The sequence below is a fragment of the Octopus bimaculoides genome, chromosome 16 (assembly GCF_046866305.1).
Source record: "Octopus bimaculoides isolate indiv1 chromosome 16, ASM4686630v1, whole genome shotgun sequence".
Classification (NCBI taxonomy): domain Eukaryota; kingdom Metazoa; phylum Mollusca; class Cephalopoda; order Octopoda; family Octopodidae; genus Octopus; species Octopus bimaculoides.
The window spans coordinates 47,420,648-47,441,893 of record NC_142943.1 but is presented as its reverse complement, the minus strand read 5'-3'; the positions used below and the strand labels follow the sequence as shown (position 1 = coordinate 47,441,893).

The window sequence follows — 21,246 nt, the reverse complement described above, 5'->3', positions numbered from 1 at the left end:
GCGATGTTGGGGGGGGGGGGACAAACACAGACACACATATATACGACGGGCTTCTTTCAGTTTCCGTCTAGCAAATCCACTCACAAAGCTTTGGTCGGCCTGAGGCTATAGCAAAAGACACTTGTCCAAGGTGCCACGCAGTGGGACTGAACCCAGAACCATGTGTTTGGTAAGCAAGCTACTTACCACACAGCCACTCCTGCGCCTAGTTACTTACTACACAGCCACTTTCATTATTCAATCCTCGTTCTTTTAATACTGTAAACAAGAAGACTTCCTCGTTTTGAACATACATACCTTTTGATAGAAGATCGTGTTCATTGTGTGTTTTATGCTAAAACGATTTGGGCGCCAGTTTTCATTTATGTTTTATGTAGTGTTTTTGGTACGGAAAGACTTTCAAACTTCGTATACTTATCTATTTTGTGTTATAGAACAGAAAAATATTTTTGTATTCGAATTTATTTCATGTAAAAAATTGTCTTATTTCGATAATTTCTACTAATCACTGACGGTCTATTCAGTTGAAAACAGTTAGCGCTGTAACGGTGTATATCGTATTAATCCCCTAACCCTAACTAGACTGTTAACCGTAACCCTAACTCTAAAATTGTTACACACATAGATACGCACAGCGTAATTTATTATATAAACAATATATGCGTATAAATTACGATGAAACAGGATGAAATATGTCACAGGGAATAACATTTTTATGACCGCCCAGCAGTAACTCTATTCAGCTGAATAGACGTCAGTGATTGGTTGAAATTACAGAAATATGACAACTTTAACATGGAATAACTTGCGAATTCCTTTTTTTTGTTAAGAAGACTAAGAGTAAAAGATGTTTTATATGACACATTCTACCAGTGTCCCAAGTTTCAAAGTGTTTCGTTAAGAAAATACTGGCGCCCCCGTTTTAAAATAGAACCAACGATTTTACTTTTGGCCAAAAACTCTAGGCTAAATCTGGCAAAACCCAACACCCGTCAATGAGAGAATATTTATGTGGTTGATCGACCAACAAGAAATAGCAGCCAAATCTGATTCGGGTCACACCTTACTTTTTACATTGCTAAACATTCTCATTGGACAACTATTTGACATTAATCAGGACGATAACAACATAGAGCCTTCCTAGAAATACTTGCTTTCAAATGTTTTTCTATCTCAATTTTATCAGATACATATTTCACTTAACGAGCAAACTGAAGTAGTGCAACGTACAACAAAGAAAAAGCGAAAATCGCGAGACTTTTTTTTTTTAACCTACTAAGTAAATATATATCGATTTCCATAAGTAACGAAAAAAAAAGTGCATGCTAGATTAAGCTTAACCAGGACGATATCACTCGTTGAAACTTGTTTCATTGTTATCTATTTACTTTTTGCTCATTCAACCATGCTTTCCATGATACAAGGGCGTATTCAACAATTTGATACAAGTAGTGATTAATGAAAAAAGTTGTATAGATAGGAGATGCTATAAAACTAATTCAAAATACAAATAGGAAAATAAAACTAAACAAAAGTGATATCTGTTCGAAAATTTAGGCCATAGCTTTGCACATATGTATTTATTAAAATGTAAACAAAATTATGCCGGGCTTGTGGCTTAATAATAATTCCTAGAGTAATCAATGCAGCGTGGATTATGAATAAATTATATAGTCTTACATGGATACGATTCTAAATTTAACTCTCCTAGAAGATAGGTAGTCTATGCAGTCATTTTGAAGGAAAAAATAATTAAATAAACGAGACCTCGCCATGAGGAAACACTAAGATTGTCCGGGGACCACGAGGAGAGACCCAACGGGCTTTACCTTTTGTCCTTGTGTTAAAAGTAGATACGTCATTATTATTGATTTTTCAGCTTCACTACACATCCTAAGTACGTCGGAGGAGGTGATGGCGCTAGTGCTGAAATATTGTAATTTTGCTGGTGAAATACATTATTCAACAATCTGAAATGTTCGGGGGAAGGCCGGATCTTCTTTCCATCACTGGCTTCAATCGCTTCAGTGAAGATGATCCCTGTAAGGTGCTTAGCTGTTGCATTGTCTCAGCCTCGCCATCAGCTGCAAGTGTTTTGAATTGCTTTAAAAAATAATAATTTAGAAGCAAATGCCAGTCTTCCCAGTTGTTAGGTGGATTTGAGTATTTGAATAAATACATTCAACCCATTTTTGTTGTTCTTGTCCACTCACTTTCGTAAATTATATCCCTGACCTAGTGTTTGTCGCTTTTTTTAATTCGATACTTCAAGTAAATAAGCAGTAATTATGTTTCAGAGAGAAACTATAGAGCTTAGACGTAACATGCACGTAATGAAATACGAGATGAATGACGTAAATAAAGAAAAAATAAAGAAAATGAAAGTTTCATTAAAAATTAAATTGTAGTCAAATATTCTTATGAGCAACGAAAAATACGTTTCTTGATCATTTGCATACGTTGTATAGGAAAGAAAAATACAACGATAGCAATTTTGTAAAGCTGATTTTCAATAATAACAGTAAATAAATATTAAATAGACATAGCAACTGCTTTGATACGTATGGGCTATTTTGGTATTGTATCGTTTTGTAATTAATATAGTTGAGAAAATAATTACGAATAGAAAAGTCGTTTTAAATATGTCAACTTCGACCCAGTAACGAACTTTTTTTATTGTTTTCCTTTTCTTTCAAAGCAAGCGAAACATCCGGAATGTAGTCAGAGTCCCAATTAACGAAAATAAACAACGGTTCTGACCGACATTAAGACTTGGTCGGGGTGGGTGGAGTTGTGTTTGTTTTCATTTTTAGCTTAAGCAAAAAAAACAGAAATAGCAAAACAGTTTTGTGAGTTGTACAACAAATCAATAATTTCGTAGAAACAAGTCATACCAACTGCTAAAAATAATAACCAATGTACCTTCAAATTATAACCAAACCGTCTGGGAAAAGGGAGGGGCACATTTTATAATTTAGTTCTAGATAATGGAATAGCCGAAAGGACGGGATGGTCGTGACTGGAACGCCCTTCACCATAGATATGCTTATTAAGCGTTGAGACTAACAACAACTGCATATTGCAAAACTCGGCTCTGAATAAATAAATATAAACAATGCCGCCCGTATTACGCAGTTCTTTCACTGGCCTCTGATCAAGGAAAGCGCTGCAAATTCTAATAGAAATGCAAATATAAAACAACAGAAATAAGTAAAATATTTAAATAATGCATTAAAACAGTTTTGCAACGATGCTTAATACATACCAAAGATTCTAAATGAAAGTTTTTACAATAAAAATTGTCAGCAATGTTTTCTTTGTGGCTTGACTCGAATCAGTTTAGCAAGATAGTGTTTACCACGTGGAGTTTTCTGACACTGGACTTCAAACGAACAATTTTTTTCTAATAAATTGTTACAAGAAAAAAATTTGTAACGTAGAAAAACAAAACATTCTGAAACACAATCATATATTCCAAAAATAAACAACTTTAAATAGATCATATTTAATCTCGATATGATGATGATAATAATAATAATAATCATAAAAGTCGGTATTAAGATTTCGTAAAATATCCACATAAATAGATATGTATTTTTTTTTTTTATATTAAAAATAAAAATGTGGAAAACAATCACTAATGCATTTTACATTAGAAATTATATTATTCGTAAAAAGTACAAGATTAAAAACGTTTAGTTTCATGTCAGAAGGAACCTGAGTCAACACTTCTTTCATGACATGGAAACAACATTCGCTAGTTGTTATGCGGTTTGATTTCCACATAATTTTGATTTCCACATAAGTTAGTCAAGCAGCAGGGTGTCAATCAACAGTTGCAATTTTCTAGTTTAACCTTTTCTTTTTGTTTGTTTTAATCCCTAATATAAGCTACGAGAAGCATTCAGAACATGATTTAATGTTCTATTTTATTGTTTTATCGAATATAATTTATAATACTTGATTTCTTCGTATCCTGCATACGTGTAATGCAATTATATAAATTGTATTGACCGTAACCTTTTTTTTTTTTTTATCTTTCACTTGTTTCAATCATTGGGCTGCGGCCATGCTGGGACATCGCATTGAAAGGTTTTAGTCGAACGAATATGGTTTTTTTTAAACCTGGTACTTATTTTATCGATTTTTTTGCCGAACCGCTGTTGTTACGGGCGGGAGCATAAACAAACCAGCACCGGTCGTCAAGCGATGGTGACCATCGGCGTTAGGTGTTAGTATTGACATTGATCGGTATTTTTGCATGGGTATGTCTGCATTAACATTGTTACTTATATTAATTTATGACAATAACCATTTTTATAACTATATATTTTTATATTCTGTATTAATTTTAATGGTAGACTCTACTTTTCCTGTTTGATTATTTAATGTTTTCATTATGTTTTCAATATGATATATATAAATTTCTTTGTATGTTCTTCCCTGATGATATTCTAGCTAATAATAATTAACTAAATTGATTAAATTAAATTAAATTCGATGATGAATTGAAACACTTGTAGGTCTTGTCAACATATCAATAAACTTTTAATTTCATCTCCATCTTCTCTCTTGGTATATAATATATATATCATTATCATTGTTTAACGTTGTCCTTCCATGCTAGCATGGGTGGGACAGTACCACAAGAGCTGGCCAGGCCAAGGCGGGTACGAGACTTCTGTGACTATTTTGGCAGGATTTTTACTGCTGGATGCCCTTCCTAACACCAACCACTCAGCAGATGTTGGCCATGCTGGGGTACTGCCTTGATGAATTTTTTAGTCAAATCAATCGACACCCAGGACTTTTTCTTTAAGCTTGGTACTTTTTTTGCTGACCCACTAAGTTTCAGGAATGTAAACACACCAACTCCAGTTATCAAGCAGTGGTGGGGGACACACACAAACACAAAGCACATACATTAATATATATATATATATATATATATATATATATATATGTATATATATATACACACACACACATATATATATATATATATTAAGTCATCTCATAAGTAAGGTTCGGACTTCTATATAGATCTACTCATTTAGCATTGAGACTAACAACTGCTTATTGCAAAACTCTGCTCTGAATAAATAAATATAAACAATGCCACCCGTATTACGCAGTTTTACCACTGGTTTATGATCAAGTGAAGCGCTGCAAATTCTAATAGAAATGCAAATATAAAACAACACTTTAATAGTATTTTAAAAAGTCTAAAGCCTTGTGAGTGGATTTGGTAGACGGAAACTGAAAGAAGCCTGTCGTATATATGTGTATATATGTATGTGTGTGTATATGTTTGCGTGTCTGTGTTTGTCCCCCCAACATCGCTTGACAACCGATTCTGGTGTGTTTACGTCCCCGTAACTTAGCGGTTCGGCAAAAGAGCGATAGAATAAGTACTAGGCTTACAAAGAATAAGTCCTGGGGTCGATTTGCTCGACTAAAGGTGGTGCTCCAGCATGGCCACAGTCAAATGACTGAAACAAGTAAAAGAGTAAAAGAGTAAAAGAGTAAAAGTAATATATATATATATATTCATATTTAAACTAATTAAATTTCATTTTGCAGAATAATCTAATTGAAATTTCATTACTTATAGCTCTTCAAACATAGAAGAGTCTAAGAAGCATTTGAGGCACATAATGCTTTATGAGTTTAAAAAAGGGACCTCTTCAGCTGAAACAACTCAAAATATTCACTCAGCCCATGGAGAAGAGTGCCTAAATGAAAGAACTTGCAGAAGATGGTTTGTAAAATTCAGAAGTGGAGATATCAGCTTTGAAGAGGAGGCTTGAACAGGATGTCCAACTGAGTTTCATGACAAGCTCCTTTTGGCAGCACTTGAAAAAGATCATGCAGTTTCAGTTGAAAAATTGGCAAGCCATGCAACTGTTCACTGCCATCTTCAATAGCTTGGAAAGGTTCCAAAACATGGAAAATGAGTGCCTCATGATTTGTCCGAAGCTAACCACAAATCCCAAGTGGACATCTGCTCTTCTCTTTTTTCTCGTGAACTCATCTCACCCTTTTTGGACAGACTGGTGACCGGTGATGAAAAATGGGTCTTTTATCAAAATGTTAAGTGTTGTAGACATTGGCAAGGTTAAAGAGAAAAGGCCCAACCACAACTGAAAAGGCAACTCCGTGCAAAAGAAGGTTCTTCTCTCTGTTGGGTGGGATTGGAAAGGAGTCATTCACTAATGCAACAATCAATGCTCAAATCTATTGTCAGTAATTAGAGCATCTAAATGCTGTTTTGAAGAAAAAAAGCCTGCTTTCATGAATCAAAAGGGAGTGGTGTTTCATCAGGACAATGCAAGACCCCATATTGCAAAGATCATGTCACAGAAGATTGAGGAACTTGGCTGAGAAACCTTCCTCTCTCTCTCACTCTCTGTTCTCCTCCATCCTTTGCTTCTCTTCCTCTTTCTTAATTGTCCTTTTCCCTACCTCCCTCTCTTTCTCCTTTTCTCCAAAGAACAAAATTTTCTCTTCTTCTAAACAAAACACATCCAATTCACAACGAAACGTTCTGTTTTCATCATTTTGGTTTTAATTTATTTCTTAAAGAGTTCGGTTAAGCGAACAAAAGCTCCAATAAAGAATTATCCAAAATTCTTCTTCCTTTTTCTCAATATACGATATATGTACACCACTTCAAACACTCTATACATACAAACATACATATATGTATATACGTGTGTGTGTGTGTGCTTGGTGATTCAAACAAGGAAAGAGAACTCATTAGTCAGCAGAAGTTACCGAATGACTCAAGAGCCTAGACTTCCATGCATCAGCACTTATCAAACTTCACACACTCACTCACAGACACGAGTGTGTTTATGTATCTTTTTTTTAATTTTTTTTTGTCTCCTCACTGGACACTCATACATTACCTTCAACTGGCGAGTCAGTCATATATATATATATGTGTGTGATGTGTATGGATGAGGACAGCTGTGTAAAGACATGTTGATCTCTAACTGTGGAGGGAACCTGTGGTTGAGGTAAACCCAGGAAGATATGGGACAAAGTGGTGAAGCATGACCTTTGAACTTTGAGCCTCACAGAGGCAAAGTGGCTGAGTCCCTTTCAAGTGTTGGGCTTCACGGAGGCAAAGTGGCCAAGTTCTTTTCACATCTTGGGCCTTATGGAGGCAAAGTGGCTGAGTTCCTTTCGAGCTTTGGGACTCATGGAGGCAATGATCGAGACCTTTGACATTATGTCATGCTTGAGAAGACCCATCAAGCCAAGCAAAATCACAAATGTGGCAGATACTGATGTCACGCAAATGGCACCCGTGCCAGTGACACGTAAAAGCACTCATTATACTCTCGGAGTGGTTAGCGTTAGGAAGGGCTTCCAGCCGTAGAAAACCATGCCAAATCAGACTAGAGTCAGGTGCAGCCTTCTAGCTTACTAGCCCTGGTCAAACTGTCCAACCCATGCCAGCGTGGACAACGGACGTTAAATAACTATGATGAGGAAATATACAATTCCCAATGTTATACATAATAAGGAAACAGAGAGAGAGAGAAAAAAAAAGATAATTATTAATAACCCTACATTCAAAGAAATCCTCTACACAGCAGCATTTTACACTAGTACTGGAAAGAGGATATAAAAATATATACAACTGTATATGAGTGTATCTGTAATGCATTTCCTATTATTGTGTCAGGTGATTTGGTTTTCATGAAGCGGGAATGAACAATAAAGCTATCTATGATGAGACTTGAATTCAGAAAGTCAGAAGTTGGACCTGAGTAACGAAAGTACTTGAGTCTAGTGTTTTTGTTTCATTTTGTCACTCAGCCTTCTTGTATATTCTATATATATTGAAATATATTCAATATATATTCTTGTATATTGAAAAGTGTGTGTGTGTTTTTTCCACATTAATTTCAGAGTAATCTATCCACTCAAACAGATTCTTATTCATCAAATCCAAAACTAGATTCAAAAGTGCTGTTGTTGCACTTTAACCCCAGGCTGGTCTTGATTCAGCGAGTCTAAATATAATTAAAAATATTCCAACACTGACCATCATATCTTTTTTTTTTTTTTTTGGCATTATGTACCTTAGACTACATTATTTAATATAATCTATTATTTTAAAAATAGTTGTGTGTGAGTTTAGAAATATTTGGCTGCTATTTACTGCAGGATAAGCATTTGTAAAAAAGTGTTATCTTATTGAGCTGATGATTTCGTTCAAAGTTCTTGAGTTTTGTTTTTCTTTCGTAATCACTTCCTGAGATATTAATAAATTTGTTATAAATAAATTTGTTATTAATAAATTTGTTATAAAAAAATATTGTTTTATATTTTATGATTCACATCTTTAAAAAGGTTTCTCAGTGTCAACTTCCGGTATTGACGTAAAAACAGCGAAGTCTCTCCTCACTGTCTATTTTAATGCTTTCATCAAATTTTAATTCGCTGTTTGTAAACAACTACAATAAATTACTGAAAGAAATAGAGGCTAATGCAGTTTCGCATCTCTCCTTGAAAAATGCATTTTTTTGAAAGTATTTTTTCCGATTCCTACGATTTAGATGTCGGAGATTACGAATGTGCAAAAGAAAAAAAAACAAATTTTTAATCCCCCCATCCCACAATTTAAAATCTTCAATTTTTCCGTATTTTCTTTTTAAAACCACCTTTTCCAAATTTAAAATACTCACCTCAACCTCCCCTCTCTCGAATTTAAAATTTTTAAAAATTTCACCCACGCCTCTCTGGAGGACCTCACGCACAGTCACCCCACCCCCCAAAAAAACAGACAATTCAGATTCTTTTTTTTTTTAAGTGGGTTCCTTATGTTTTCGATGACAGATTCCGAATATCCAAGAAACCACGTTTTCAAAATTTTCTATTTAATAAGCAGATAGATAGATTGATAGGATAAATAGATAGATATGAATAAACGAATAGGGATAAATAGATAGACAAATATATGGCTGAAAAAGTTTTACGATTATTTTAGGCAAACACAAGTAAAACGCAAATTCTTCTCACTTTAATATTTTTTGTCTATATTTAATTTCGATTTGCATATGTTCGTCAATTTGTTACAATCTCTTCACAGTAAACAAAATCAAAATTTGAAAATTCCGGGGTGGGGGGGCACTAAAATCTAAAATATTTGTTTTTCGCATATTCGTAATCTCCGACATCCAAAAGGTAGGAATCCGAGAAAATATTTCCAAAAAAATACATACATACATGCATGCTTACAGGCATGCATACATACATACATACATCTACACTGACGGACTTGGGTCTAAAAATATTGGTTGCCAGGAGACGAAGGGAGTCCACCCACAACTGCAATGCTATCATTAAGTTTTTTTTTCTTTTTGTTAAAAGTATTCTTTTCAACTGTCTACAAACACGGCCAGGCTGAAGTAATGCATTTTCCAGGAGTAAATAAAAAAATTCTCAAACTCGAGGGGACGGGCCCCTTATATACTAACATGGGCCCCCATATATGGATTCTAATGGTGCAGGGGGTTCATTTTCCATTGAGCAAGTTGGCAACCAGGACAATCCGCCACTTTACACACACGCAAACGATATGCTTCTTTCAGTTTCCGTCTGCCAAATCTACTCGCAAGGTTTTGATAGACCCAGAGCTACAGGGCTACAGTTGTCTCTGGTGCTACGCAGTGGGACTGAACTCGGAAACATGTGATTGGAAGGCAAACCACTTCCTACACAGTCACGCTTACAACTATTTCAAAAAGACAAAAAATATTCATTGGCAGCATCAGCATCTAATATTTTTTTGTGTTCGTTTTGTTCATGTTCATCTAATTTATTGGACTTTCTGTGCTTTAATAAAACACTCCCTTTTTATTTATCAGTAGTTTATATCAGCAGTTTATACACATTTAACGAGGCGATAACAGTACAAACTAAATAATAATAATTTGATGTAACAGCTGGGTGTCACTTGGCCCGTCTGACCCCGTTCTAGTCTCTTCTCCTTCTGCAGTGCTGTGGTCCGGATTCACTTCTTACCCCATGCTCAGGTGTACGTCCTACCACATTCGCAGATGCACCATCACCACTACCACCTACTCCCATCGTCACCACCACCATCGCACTGTATGCCTTGACACCAATGTCCTTGCAAACAGTCTCAAGGATATCGTCTGCTACAGGCTTTTGTCAACGCCATTTAACTTTCTATCGTTCGCTACTAAACGCACGCTACTACACACACAACAATCTCCATTGACTTATGCCACGAACATGGCTCCGAAGAGAGTTTGTATCATTGGATCAGGAAATTGGTTCGTTGTTTTTTTTCAATATGTCTATCTATCTATTTATCTGTCTGTCTATCTATCTATTTATCTCTCTCTCACTATCTATCCATCAATCTATCTATTTACATAGACACATTTATATAAACATATAAGCATAATTATATACAACATACTCATATATACGATATACATACATTTCTATACGGTCGTGTACGCACGTGCGTACATTTATACACACATACACATATATAAATTTATGCATATATATATATATTTATATTATAACTAATAAAACTTATTAAATCTATTTCCACAATTTCGTTGAAAACCTTTTCCACTTCTCGGTTTCGTGTTATTTTAAAACCTTCATAAATCACCAATCATCGAATTATTTATGGGGGAAATCACACAATCCTAGACATAGCGGGGGAATTACGCAATGTATTTCTCTTTTTCATTTTAATGACCCGTTTTGTTCCTCTAAAAAAACAACTAAAGAAACAACTTTCAAATGATGAAGTTAGAGGAAAGTTTTCTTTGGCAGCGTCTTCTTCTATTTCTTCTTCTCCTCGATAAAACGTTTTCTTTGGCTTTTATTTACTGCAACAACATAAACACAGCAAGTTTGTTGTTTCATATACTAGGGCAAGTGTCTTCTACTATAGCCTCGGGCCGACCAAAGCCTTGTGAGTGGATTTGGTAGACGGAAACTGAAAGAAGCCCGTCGTATATATATATATATATATATGTATGTGTATGTGTGTCCGTGTTTGTCCCCCCAACATCGCTTGACAACCGATGCTGGTGTGTTTATGTCCCCGTAACTTAGCGGTTCGGCAAAACAGACCGATAGAATAAGTACTAGGCTTCTAAAGAATAAGTCCTGGGGTCGATTTGCTCGACTAAAGGCGGTGCTCCAGCATGGCCACAGTCAAAAGACTGAAACAAGTAAAAGAGTATGTGCTACAATACTTCGAATATCTTTATTTACATAATATTCTTGACAAGTGTTTTTTTTATTATGATACATCTATCAAGACATATATATATATATATATATATATATATATATATATATATATATATATATATATATATATGATATTTACTTTGTATTATATTATACTTATTTATTGTGCTTTTAATTATTAATTTTTCTATATGTGACAGTGGATTTTCATCGATGAGTTCATGAACCTTGGTTCTTTTGGAGGTGATGTACAGGAATCATATATTACAAATAATAATAATAATAATAATAATAATAATATTGGTGTACTTGGGGATGGTCATATTGCCAGTTTAGCCAATAAAATAATAATATTGTTTCTAATATAATATTTTCTAATATAATAATATAATATTTTCTATATTTTATATATATAAGATAGAGAGAGAGAGAGAGAGAGTTAGCAGTTATAAAACCGACTAAGGGATAAAATATCCGTATATACAGGGTGTTCAAAAGATCTCTCCGCAGTATTTTATTGCAAAATAAATATTTATGAAATGGTATAAGACTACAAAAGAATATATTAGACTTTACAAGACTTGAAAAAACTTTATAAGAGGTGTTGGAGGTGTCGTCCTTCATTTTCAATACAGAAGTCGACTCTTCTACACATGTTTTGAAATATATCTTGGAGAGTCCGACGCGATATGGACCATGTGAAGGTTATGATCGTATGGTATAAGGATGATAATATTTTTACATATTTCTAGTTATTGGTGTATATTCTGTTATAGGGGCCGGTTGGTTTTCTAATTCTAAATATGCTTTATTGGGGTCTGTTCGTGCAGTTGCTCACAATATTTCTTATGAGGTTAGAATATCATTAATGGCTTTTGGGCGATTCTTGTACACTGATCCTTTACTTGCTCCCCAGAAAAAAAAAAAGAAGTCTGGCGGTGTTAAATCAGGTGATCTTCGTGGCCAAAGTTCCTTCGAAATAATCCGTTCACCGTAAAACTCTTGAAGTAACGCCATGGTGATGGGCGAAGTATGCGCTGTAGCTTCATCTTGCTGAAAGAATACATTATTAATTTCACTTTCGGTGAGTTGACCTACAAATGGATAGACAATATTTGAGCAACATCTCTCGGTGTTGATGGTGTCTTCAAAAAATATCGGTCCCACAATACGCTTTCTCGAAATTGCTATCCATACTCCAACCTTTTCGATATGCAGAGGTTGCTCATGTGTCGCGTGTGGATTCTCAGTTTTGCGAATTTATGTGCCCCGACCAGCACTTCTATGCCTTTTTCGGCAACAAAGTTTTGGAACCAATAACAATAATGAAGCCTTTTAGCATGATCTGTAGTCTTCAATTCTTGAATGGCCAGCACTTTGTATGGAAAGAAATTTAATTACTTTTTTACTGCCGTGTGAGCACTTCCTAGGCTGATTTCCGTTTCCTGTGACAATTTGCACAAGGACTTTGATGGGCTTGCCAACAGTTTACCAGAAATATTGGAGAGTGTTTCGTCTGAAAGAACAGTAGGCCTACTGCTACTTGCTGCATCTTCCACTGAGCCTGTGTTTCTAAATTTTCTTATCAAATCCTACACAGTGTCACGATGTGGAAGAAAAATATTTGGAAAAGTTTCACTGAACTTCTGTTTCACAGTATTTCTGCATTTGTTTCGCCGCTCAAAACACCCATTCACCTAAAAATTTATGTTTTTCAATGGTTAGCATGTCGACATGCTGAAGGGTACACAGTGACTGAGGGACAAAGGCTGACACCCAGCCGCTCATGCTGTGATAGCCAAGTCGTGCATGTGCAGAATGAAAAAAAAAAATTAACTGTGGAAAGTCTTTTAGAACACCCTGTACTATCAGTATCCGTTACCCGTATTATCCTTGGGCATTGGTGTGCAGGCACACCATGCACGTAGAGTGCAAGTAAGAACAGGATAAACAAGAGTTTATCAGGAACCAATGCAAATAATCAGAAAACTGAGAAAACCTCAGATTAACAAACGCATCGATTGGACCACATTTATCTTAATATATAAAGCTGAAATTGTGTGTCTGTGTGAAGTTTTTTTTAAAGTTTATAGAAATCCACATTTTCCACTTTTTCGTAAAAATTGATTACATCAATGGAATTTTCTCGATCTGAACTTTCCAGTGCAGTAATTAGATTTTTTAAAATTCCATTTACTTTGTGTGATTTAAGGGAGATTTGGCTGTTGTTTCTAGCAACTTTTATATTTCATCCCTTCTACCTGGACGCCATTCTTACACACGCGCTCAACATAAAAATATAGAGTAAGAGTAAGAGTAAAAGAAGGAGAGGGAGAGAGAGAGAAAGTGATACATACAACGTCATAGATTAAACTTTCATCTCAGTATTCTTTACCTATTTTTCATAACATAGATACGTAAAAACACACACAACCACACATACATGACCTGTGACAACAACATACACATTGCTCTCAATCTCTATTCATTTCTCCCCCTCTTCCTCTCTCGCTCTCTCAAACGTATACACGTGCAAGTAAACACAATCATTCACATCGTGGTATATTTACAAAACATTGATGGCATAACTAGAGTTGTACCCACCAACTTTGGAAGGTCATGACTTTCATAAAAATGAATATTTTTTAATGAAATTTTCTATGCATATATTATTTATTATGTAGATTCCAAATATACAAAAATTTTTGGTGAAAGTGTTTTGGAGTCAAATTTCAAAACATGCCTTATCATCTTAACCCCTTCATTATCAACCCAGCTGAAACCGCCTCTGGCCCTGTAGTACAATTGTCTTGTTTTCATATGTTTTGAATTAAAATCTTCCACCAAACCTTAGTCACAATTTATGATCCTAACACCAGCTTAATGATAGCTAAGTTATTTGACTAAATTCTTTGTTATATTTAAAATTAATTGAAAGAAACACAGAGCATCTCAACAGAAATATGGTAACAAAAGGGTTAAAATATATAATTGAGAAACAATTCTTAACCTTTTTGATTCCAACCTGGCTAAAACCACCTCTGGCTCTGTAGTACAAATGTCTTGTTTTCATAAGTTTTGAATTAAAATCCTCCACCAAAAATTAGTCACAATTTATGTTCCTAACACTGGCTTAATGATAACCAAGTTATTTTACTAAATTCTTTGTTATATTTAAAGTAATTGAAAGAAACAGAGAGCATCTCAAAATAGATACAGTATTGAAAGGGTTAAAATGAAATACACCCTGGATCATTTATTTGTAGATACATAAAGGAAAAAACAAAAAATTCTAAGCAAAACTGTATGATCACAGCTGTCTGTAGTCATAGGTCTGCTACTTCAGGGCTTATATGTAACTAAACTGCCAAGACAATCAGTTCTGTATTTCCACAATTATATATTTCTACAACTGTTCCCTTACCCAAGTGTTGTTTTCACAGAGAATCGCAAATACGACTGAAGCATGTCTGGTATTGTCTTCCATAATTGCTGAAAGAATTGAAATAATATTAGTCAGTTATCAACATATGTATTTCCAGTTAGATATATTTGATCCCTTCGTTAAGTTAACACTAACTCGATTACTGTTTTTTTATGTAAATGTTGTGTGAAAGTCATGGTCGAATAGATTTACTAGTGTAGTGGAGTGGAGTGATGGACACAGCATCTAATGCCTCTCTCTCTCTGTTCTTATTCCAGAAATTATGAGTAACTTTTGATGTTGATAATATGAGTATCAGAAATATACAACACTGAAGTCGATTCTAGTAGATCAGCCTGTTGCGAGAAAAATTGTCCTTGTCCTAGTTTTAAAGAATTCATTATTTATTGATTGTTTATCAATTTACTGTTTGTAATAATATATTATAGGTAATTCACAGATGTTGCTCACTCACTTGCTGTATTGTAGTAGCAAGGGAAATGGATTGTGGTTAGAATGTGCCGGAAAGAGTTCTGTATCATTGTTACATTAAAATAATGATAACAACGAAATTATTGTGGTATAGTGCTCAGGAGCTCTACAACTTATCAAAGGTGCATGTATAGTACATAGAATTATGTGCAAAAGTCAGGAACGTGAACAGAGCATGAGTCATGATATACATGAGTGCATGTGTATGGAGGGGGGTGGATATTAGGTGTAGTGTTTGTGAATTTCAGGAAGCATGGAGGTCTTAAAGGATGCAGTGTCTTGGCATCTAACAACTGATGCAGGTAGTTTGTTCCATGCTTCAGCAACTCTGAGTATGTAAAAATGTTTCTGAAAGTCATGGGAGCTATCCTGTTTTCTGACTGTGTAGGCATGCCCACATGTGTGTTAGGCACATGGAGCACAAGATGTTGCTCAAGGTGGTTGTTGGCACAATGGTTCATAATTTTGTGGGTGTTTACCAAGTCAGTTGCCAGTCATTGGAGCTTCAGTGTATCTAAGCCCAGGGAAGCAAGGCTTTCAGAGTATGGTAGGTGCCTGATGGAGGGTATTCGCTTGGTTGCACATCTCCGAACAGTTTCCAGGAAGTCAATGTCCTGAGCAGGATAGTTTCCAGACTGGTGATGCAAATTCCAAATGTGGCCGTACCATAGCCATATACAGCCTTAAATAGATAGCTGGAGAGTGGCTGACAAAGGCCTTGCTGAGTGATGCTAAGACACCCTCGGCCTTCTTGTCAATTTTAGAGATGTACTTTGTCCAACACAAATTGCTCTGACAGTAATGCCCAGGTCACGTTCACAAGAAGACTTCTTGATATTAATGTTGTGGAGGGAGTATGTGGATGCTGGGATTTTTCCTCCCAAAATGTATGGTGGTACACTTGTCCACAGCCAGCTTGAGTTGCCAGTCTGTGAGCCATTTCTGTATTGCCTAGGTCTGATTGCAGGAAAGATCTATTGTGTTTAGGACCTGTCTTTTTATCTCAAGGTACAGCTTGATGTCGTCTGCATATTTCAGCTCTGTGGCATTTTTTAAGTTGGCATCTATGTCATTAATGTAAGCAACAAATAGAAGGAGGCCAAATAAAGAGAACCGAATTTAAGGTTATAGTTTAGGGTTTAGAGTTAGGTTTTAGGGTTATGGAGAAGGGAAACATTTTTTTTTGTTTCTGATACACTTGTAATCTCCTGTGTCTAACAAAGAAATCCATAAATGTTTTCTGAATAAATTAAAAACCAAAAAGATACAATCAGGAGGATGCTTATTGGATAACTCAGTCATATATTGTATACCAATGTTACGAATAGCTTCCAAATTTCTAAGCAAGGATTTGATACCAAATCCACATTTTCCTACAGGTTCTCTTCTTCTTGTTATTACTTGTTCCACTAGGAAATTTATAAGAGTAAGCTGACCTTCTTAATCTTTTTGAATCAAATATGAGTCAAAGCTGAAACAAGAGGAAAAATCTTTTGTTTAGCCTGACCTAATTTAGTTAGAGAAAATATAAATATGCAACTAAACATCAGTTCTATCTCTTTGGTCATTTGGCTTCTGGTCTAAGAGCATCCCTCTTTCTTCCTTCTTTTTTCCTGCACCGATGGAGGAAGCACCTTTATGTGAGGGACAACACCGCTCTTATTTTCTCTATCTGCTCAGATTCTCTTACCTTTCCTCTCTCAAGTTGCCAGCCACAGATGAAACTATCTACAGAATCCTGTGTACCTCAACAGTAGTTGTAATTTATTTTGTAATGATCATGATGATAAATTAAGAACTATTTCAGCTAACAATTAACATTCTTCACTCATTCAGTGAATATTAATGTTACATATGATCATTATAATTGGTGACCTCTGATGTTTATAAACTGTTAAAATTGGGTCTTACACTTAACCATTACAAATTGGTGATGCCAACTTCCAAACATTACTCATATAAAATGTTACACTTAATCATTACACTGATATACCTTTCAAATACCATTCCACCCATGCCATATATTGCATATATGGCATGGGTGGAATGGTATTTACAGTAGGTTATTGAAATCCAAGTAAAATTAAAAAAGAAAACAAAATACATGTCTTTTATGATATAAACACTGTTTTGAAATAATGAATTATGACGATTCTTATTCAACCAGTGTTCTTCGGTTCTCAGGCAACACTGGATATTCCTCTAATATATTATATATGCTAGCATGGAAAGTGGACGTTAAATGATGAGCATAATGATGATGATGATATTATAAAATCAAATGTGATATGCAGGAATACTAAAAGGTTTGTGTTATTATTTGATCCATGGCAAGTTCTGATGAAGTAGATCCATGAGCAAAGGCATTCCAGCCACAGTCTATCTAGGACATCATTATCCAATGTGTCCTTAATATTTTAAGACAAAGTAAGGTGGTGTGCTGACAAAATCATTAGCACACTTTGCAGTATTTCGTCCATTTCCACGTTCTGGGTTAAAATTCCACTGAGGTTGACTTTGCCTTTCATCTTTTCAGGGTCGATGAAATAAATACCATTTGAGTCCTGAGGTCAATGTAATTGATTTATTCCTTCTCCAGAAATTGCTGGCCCTGAGCCAAAATTTGAAACCAAGATCTTAAGACAATGTAAGGCGATGGGCTGGCAGAGTCATTAGTGCTCTTAGCAAAATGCTTTGCAGTATTTCATGTCTTTACATTGTGAGTTCAAATTCTGCCGCGGTCGACTTTGTCTTTCATCAATGTAATTTATCCCCTCCCCAGAAATTGCTAGTCTTTTGCCAAAGTTTGAAACCAATATTTTAAGACAAAGTGTAAACATCTTATTATTATATAAAAAAAAGAAAGAATAATTGTTATTGCAGATGATGATGATGCTATTGATGTTAGTTGTATCATGCTAATGGGATAAAACTCACTTCTGTATATGTGTAACTGTTGTGTGCTTAAGATATTGAATTCCTAAGTTCAGCATCTTGTCACTACATTCTATTTTAATAAAGCATACCTTTGTACTGAACTATAGCTACCAGCTGCCTTGTGCCTCACCTGTTGAAGGATTAGTAGGAGCAAGTTTCTGAAATATATTGTAGGGCAATTTCGGTTCTGCTCCACTGATTATACGGTCTATGCCACTGGATGACAAATACTGACAGGCACTGTAATTTTCTGTCGCTCCACTGATTTTGTTCTTTATGCATACATACATACACACACTCATGCATGCACACAAACACACACAGACACACAAACATGAACACATGTGTGCTCGCACGCACAACGCGCGCGCACACACACACACACACACACACACACACACACGCACACACAAACATGAACGTGTGTGTGCTTGCACGCACACAACACACAAACATGAACATGTGTGTGCTCACATGCACACAACATACACACACACACCACAAACAAACACACACACATACACACACAAATATGAACATGTGTGTGTTTGCACACACACAATATACACACACACACACACATGAACACATTGTTTTTCTGAAATATATAAATGTACAAACAAATGAAGAGTATTGTATTGGTTTTGAGCCTGAATATGAGATAAAAGTATTCTTTCCCTGTTGTCATGTCATTAAATGTTTTGGTCTCAAAAGCTTTTCAGACCCACCTCTTACTCTTCCACTCTTCTACAGTGTAAATATTTTCTAGTTTAACAGTTGCTTCTTTCTCATGCAGGATGTGTACATGAGCTGATTATTGTCTTAATCAGTTCATATATAACAGCAATTTAGTGTTATTGGTCTGTTATTTACTTTGCATATTTCTCTTATCCTGAAATCATTTAAAGAATGGACAGTTTCTTGTATTCTCTTCTAATGTACATAGTACATAGTACATAGTACATAGTACATAGTACATAGTACATAGTACATTAGTATGTTTACAGAGTCTGAGCTTCTGTATTGAGCCTGTGGAAAGTATGTTTCTATGTATCACTTTTTAAAGTTATCTCTATAGATTTTCTATAGAATTCAGAGCCACTACTGAAAGTTATGCCATTTCATATATGAATACATCTATGTAAACAATGCGATCGAAGATAGAAAAATAGGTAATGGGTGTGTATGGACATTTCAGGAGTTCTTGCTCTTTTGTTCAGCACCACAACCAACCCATTAACCATCCACAAACACATTGTTTAAATGGACACTAAGTTTAGCTGGGTTACGCAGTTGGGCGTACCAGTTTTACATGTTATCAGTGATTATATGTATCTATGTATTTTGTTTTTGTAGCAAGACACACAACCCTATTTATTGAAGAGATTTTTATAGTATATCTTTGACATGATCAGCTGCCAGGTGAAATAAGATCTATATGTAGTACACCTGAACACTGTTACAATAAGTTCATAATATTACACTAACTGAAAGAAATATGAACTGCATCTGAAATTGAACTCAAAGTAATGAGATACGCCACTTTGAGTATTGTAAAGCAATTGGCCTAGCTGGATAAAAGTTTTCAATCACCACCACTTGATAACACTTCAGCACCGTTGGGGTTTTCTGAGGGTAACCTTCTCTTCAGAGTAACCTTCTCTTTAGAGATGACAAAGAGTTTCATAAAAGAGTCTGGCTATACTGTTTAAGCAAGTCGTGTAGCTCTGTAGAAGCTTCTTCATATGTCCCACAAGTTTAGCTGGTTGATGAACAAAGGGACTAGTTTGATGAGATTCCTGTGAGGATAACAGCAAAATTAGAAGTGAAGGATATATATACAATCACAAGTAGGAAGCTCAGTGGTTAGCTTCGTTGGTATCAGAACAAACGGAGAGGAGTATACTTGAATTTGAAGATAAGAACATTACTTTTCAATGTTCTTTCAGAATGTGGATATATTTTTTGATGTTTTAGTTTGTAGTTATTAAACTGATTCAGAATGACAAACGGGCTTAAAGTAAAATGTGATTTATGCAAATACACAAAATACAAATTCAATTTTTAAAAAATTATGTTGTCACATTGCCAGTGTACTTCAAAAATAAAAATTGTAGAATAATATTAATAGAAGTTCCAGCTGACTAAACTGATATGATGATAACAAACTTTACTAAATAGTTAGGTCAATAGTCCATGATCAAAATGTTTGGTACTTGCTGGTCAACTGGCTATAAATATCATCATCATCATCATCATCATCATCATCATCATCATTTAACGTCCGCTTTCCATGCTAGCATGGGCTGGACGATTTGACTGAGGACTGGTGAACCAGATGGCTGCACCAGGCTCCAATCTGATCTGGCAGAATTTCTACAGCTGGATGCCCTTCCTAATGCCAACCACTCCAAGAGTGTAGTGGATGCTTTTATGTGCCACCGGCACAAGGGCCAGTAAGGCGGTACTGACAAAGGCGACGCTCAAAATTGTGTTTTTTACGTGCCACCTGCACAGGAACCAGTCCAGCAGCAACGACTTCGCTCAAATGTTTTTTCACGTGCCATATGTATATATGTGTATATATGTATATATATATGTATATATGTGTATATATATGTGTGTGTATATATATATATATATATATATATATATATATATGTATGTGTATATATATATATATATATATATATAACAATTTAACTAGGTGTTAAACAACCATCTTAAATATCTGAAGAATTTATATATATATGTGCACAAGGGGGTACTGAGAGGTTCCTGGCTTTGAGTATATATATATTTGCGTAGGATGTGTGCAGTGCCCAGTAGTGCAATTTTCTGTATGTTATGTATATTTGTAAGTCCTGGTGTTTTTGTTATGTATTTGTCTGAATATTTTTATTACTATTATTATTATTATTATTATTATTATTATTATTATTATTATTATAGAACCAAAGGTAATCTCTTTATATTAATAGTGAATTTGAATGATTTTGAGAAGTCAGTTGTTTAAATTTATTTATCAAAGCTAACTGACTGATTCAGCAACAATGTTACACACGTTTGCTAATCTCCAATGTTTTTTTTATATTACCCTTCTTTCTCTTTTATGAATGATATTTAAATGT

The 21,246-nt window shown here is 35.1% G+C and overlaps 2 protein-coding genes across 7 annotated transcripts in view; one reads left to right on the top strand and one right to left on the bottom strand.

The window, feature by feature from the left end:
• The window catches only part of LOC106880483 (uncharacterized), an 80,828-nt gene extending 77,476 nt beyond the window's left edge, over positions 1-3,352 (bottom strand). For 4 of the 6 annotated variants that reach the window (XM_089364732.1, XM_089364722.1, XM_089364731.1 and 1 more), the window contains exon 1: positions 3,266-3,352. The gene's annotated coding sequence lies outside the window, so the exon portion shown is untranslated. Of the gene's footprint in view, positions 1-297; positions 419-1,829; positions 2,341-3,265 lie in introns of those variants that run through there. The other 2 variants (XM_089364729.1, XM_089364730.1) reach the window with 2 other exon arrangements.
• A 5,840-nt stretch (positions 3,353-9,192) lies between these two features.
• LOC106880481 (glycerol-3-phosphate dehydrogenase [NAD(+)], cytoplasmic) overlaps positions 9,193-21,246 on the top strand; it is a 28,870-nt gene continuing 16,816 nt past the window's right edge. The window contains exon 1 of the mRNA XM_089364665.1: positions 9,193-10,316. Coding sequence (XP_089220791.1) covers positions 10,045-10,316 — 272 coding nt within the window. The 5' untranslated portion in view covers positions 9,193-10,044. The remainder of the gene's footprint in view (positions 10,317-21,246) is intronic.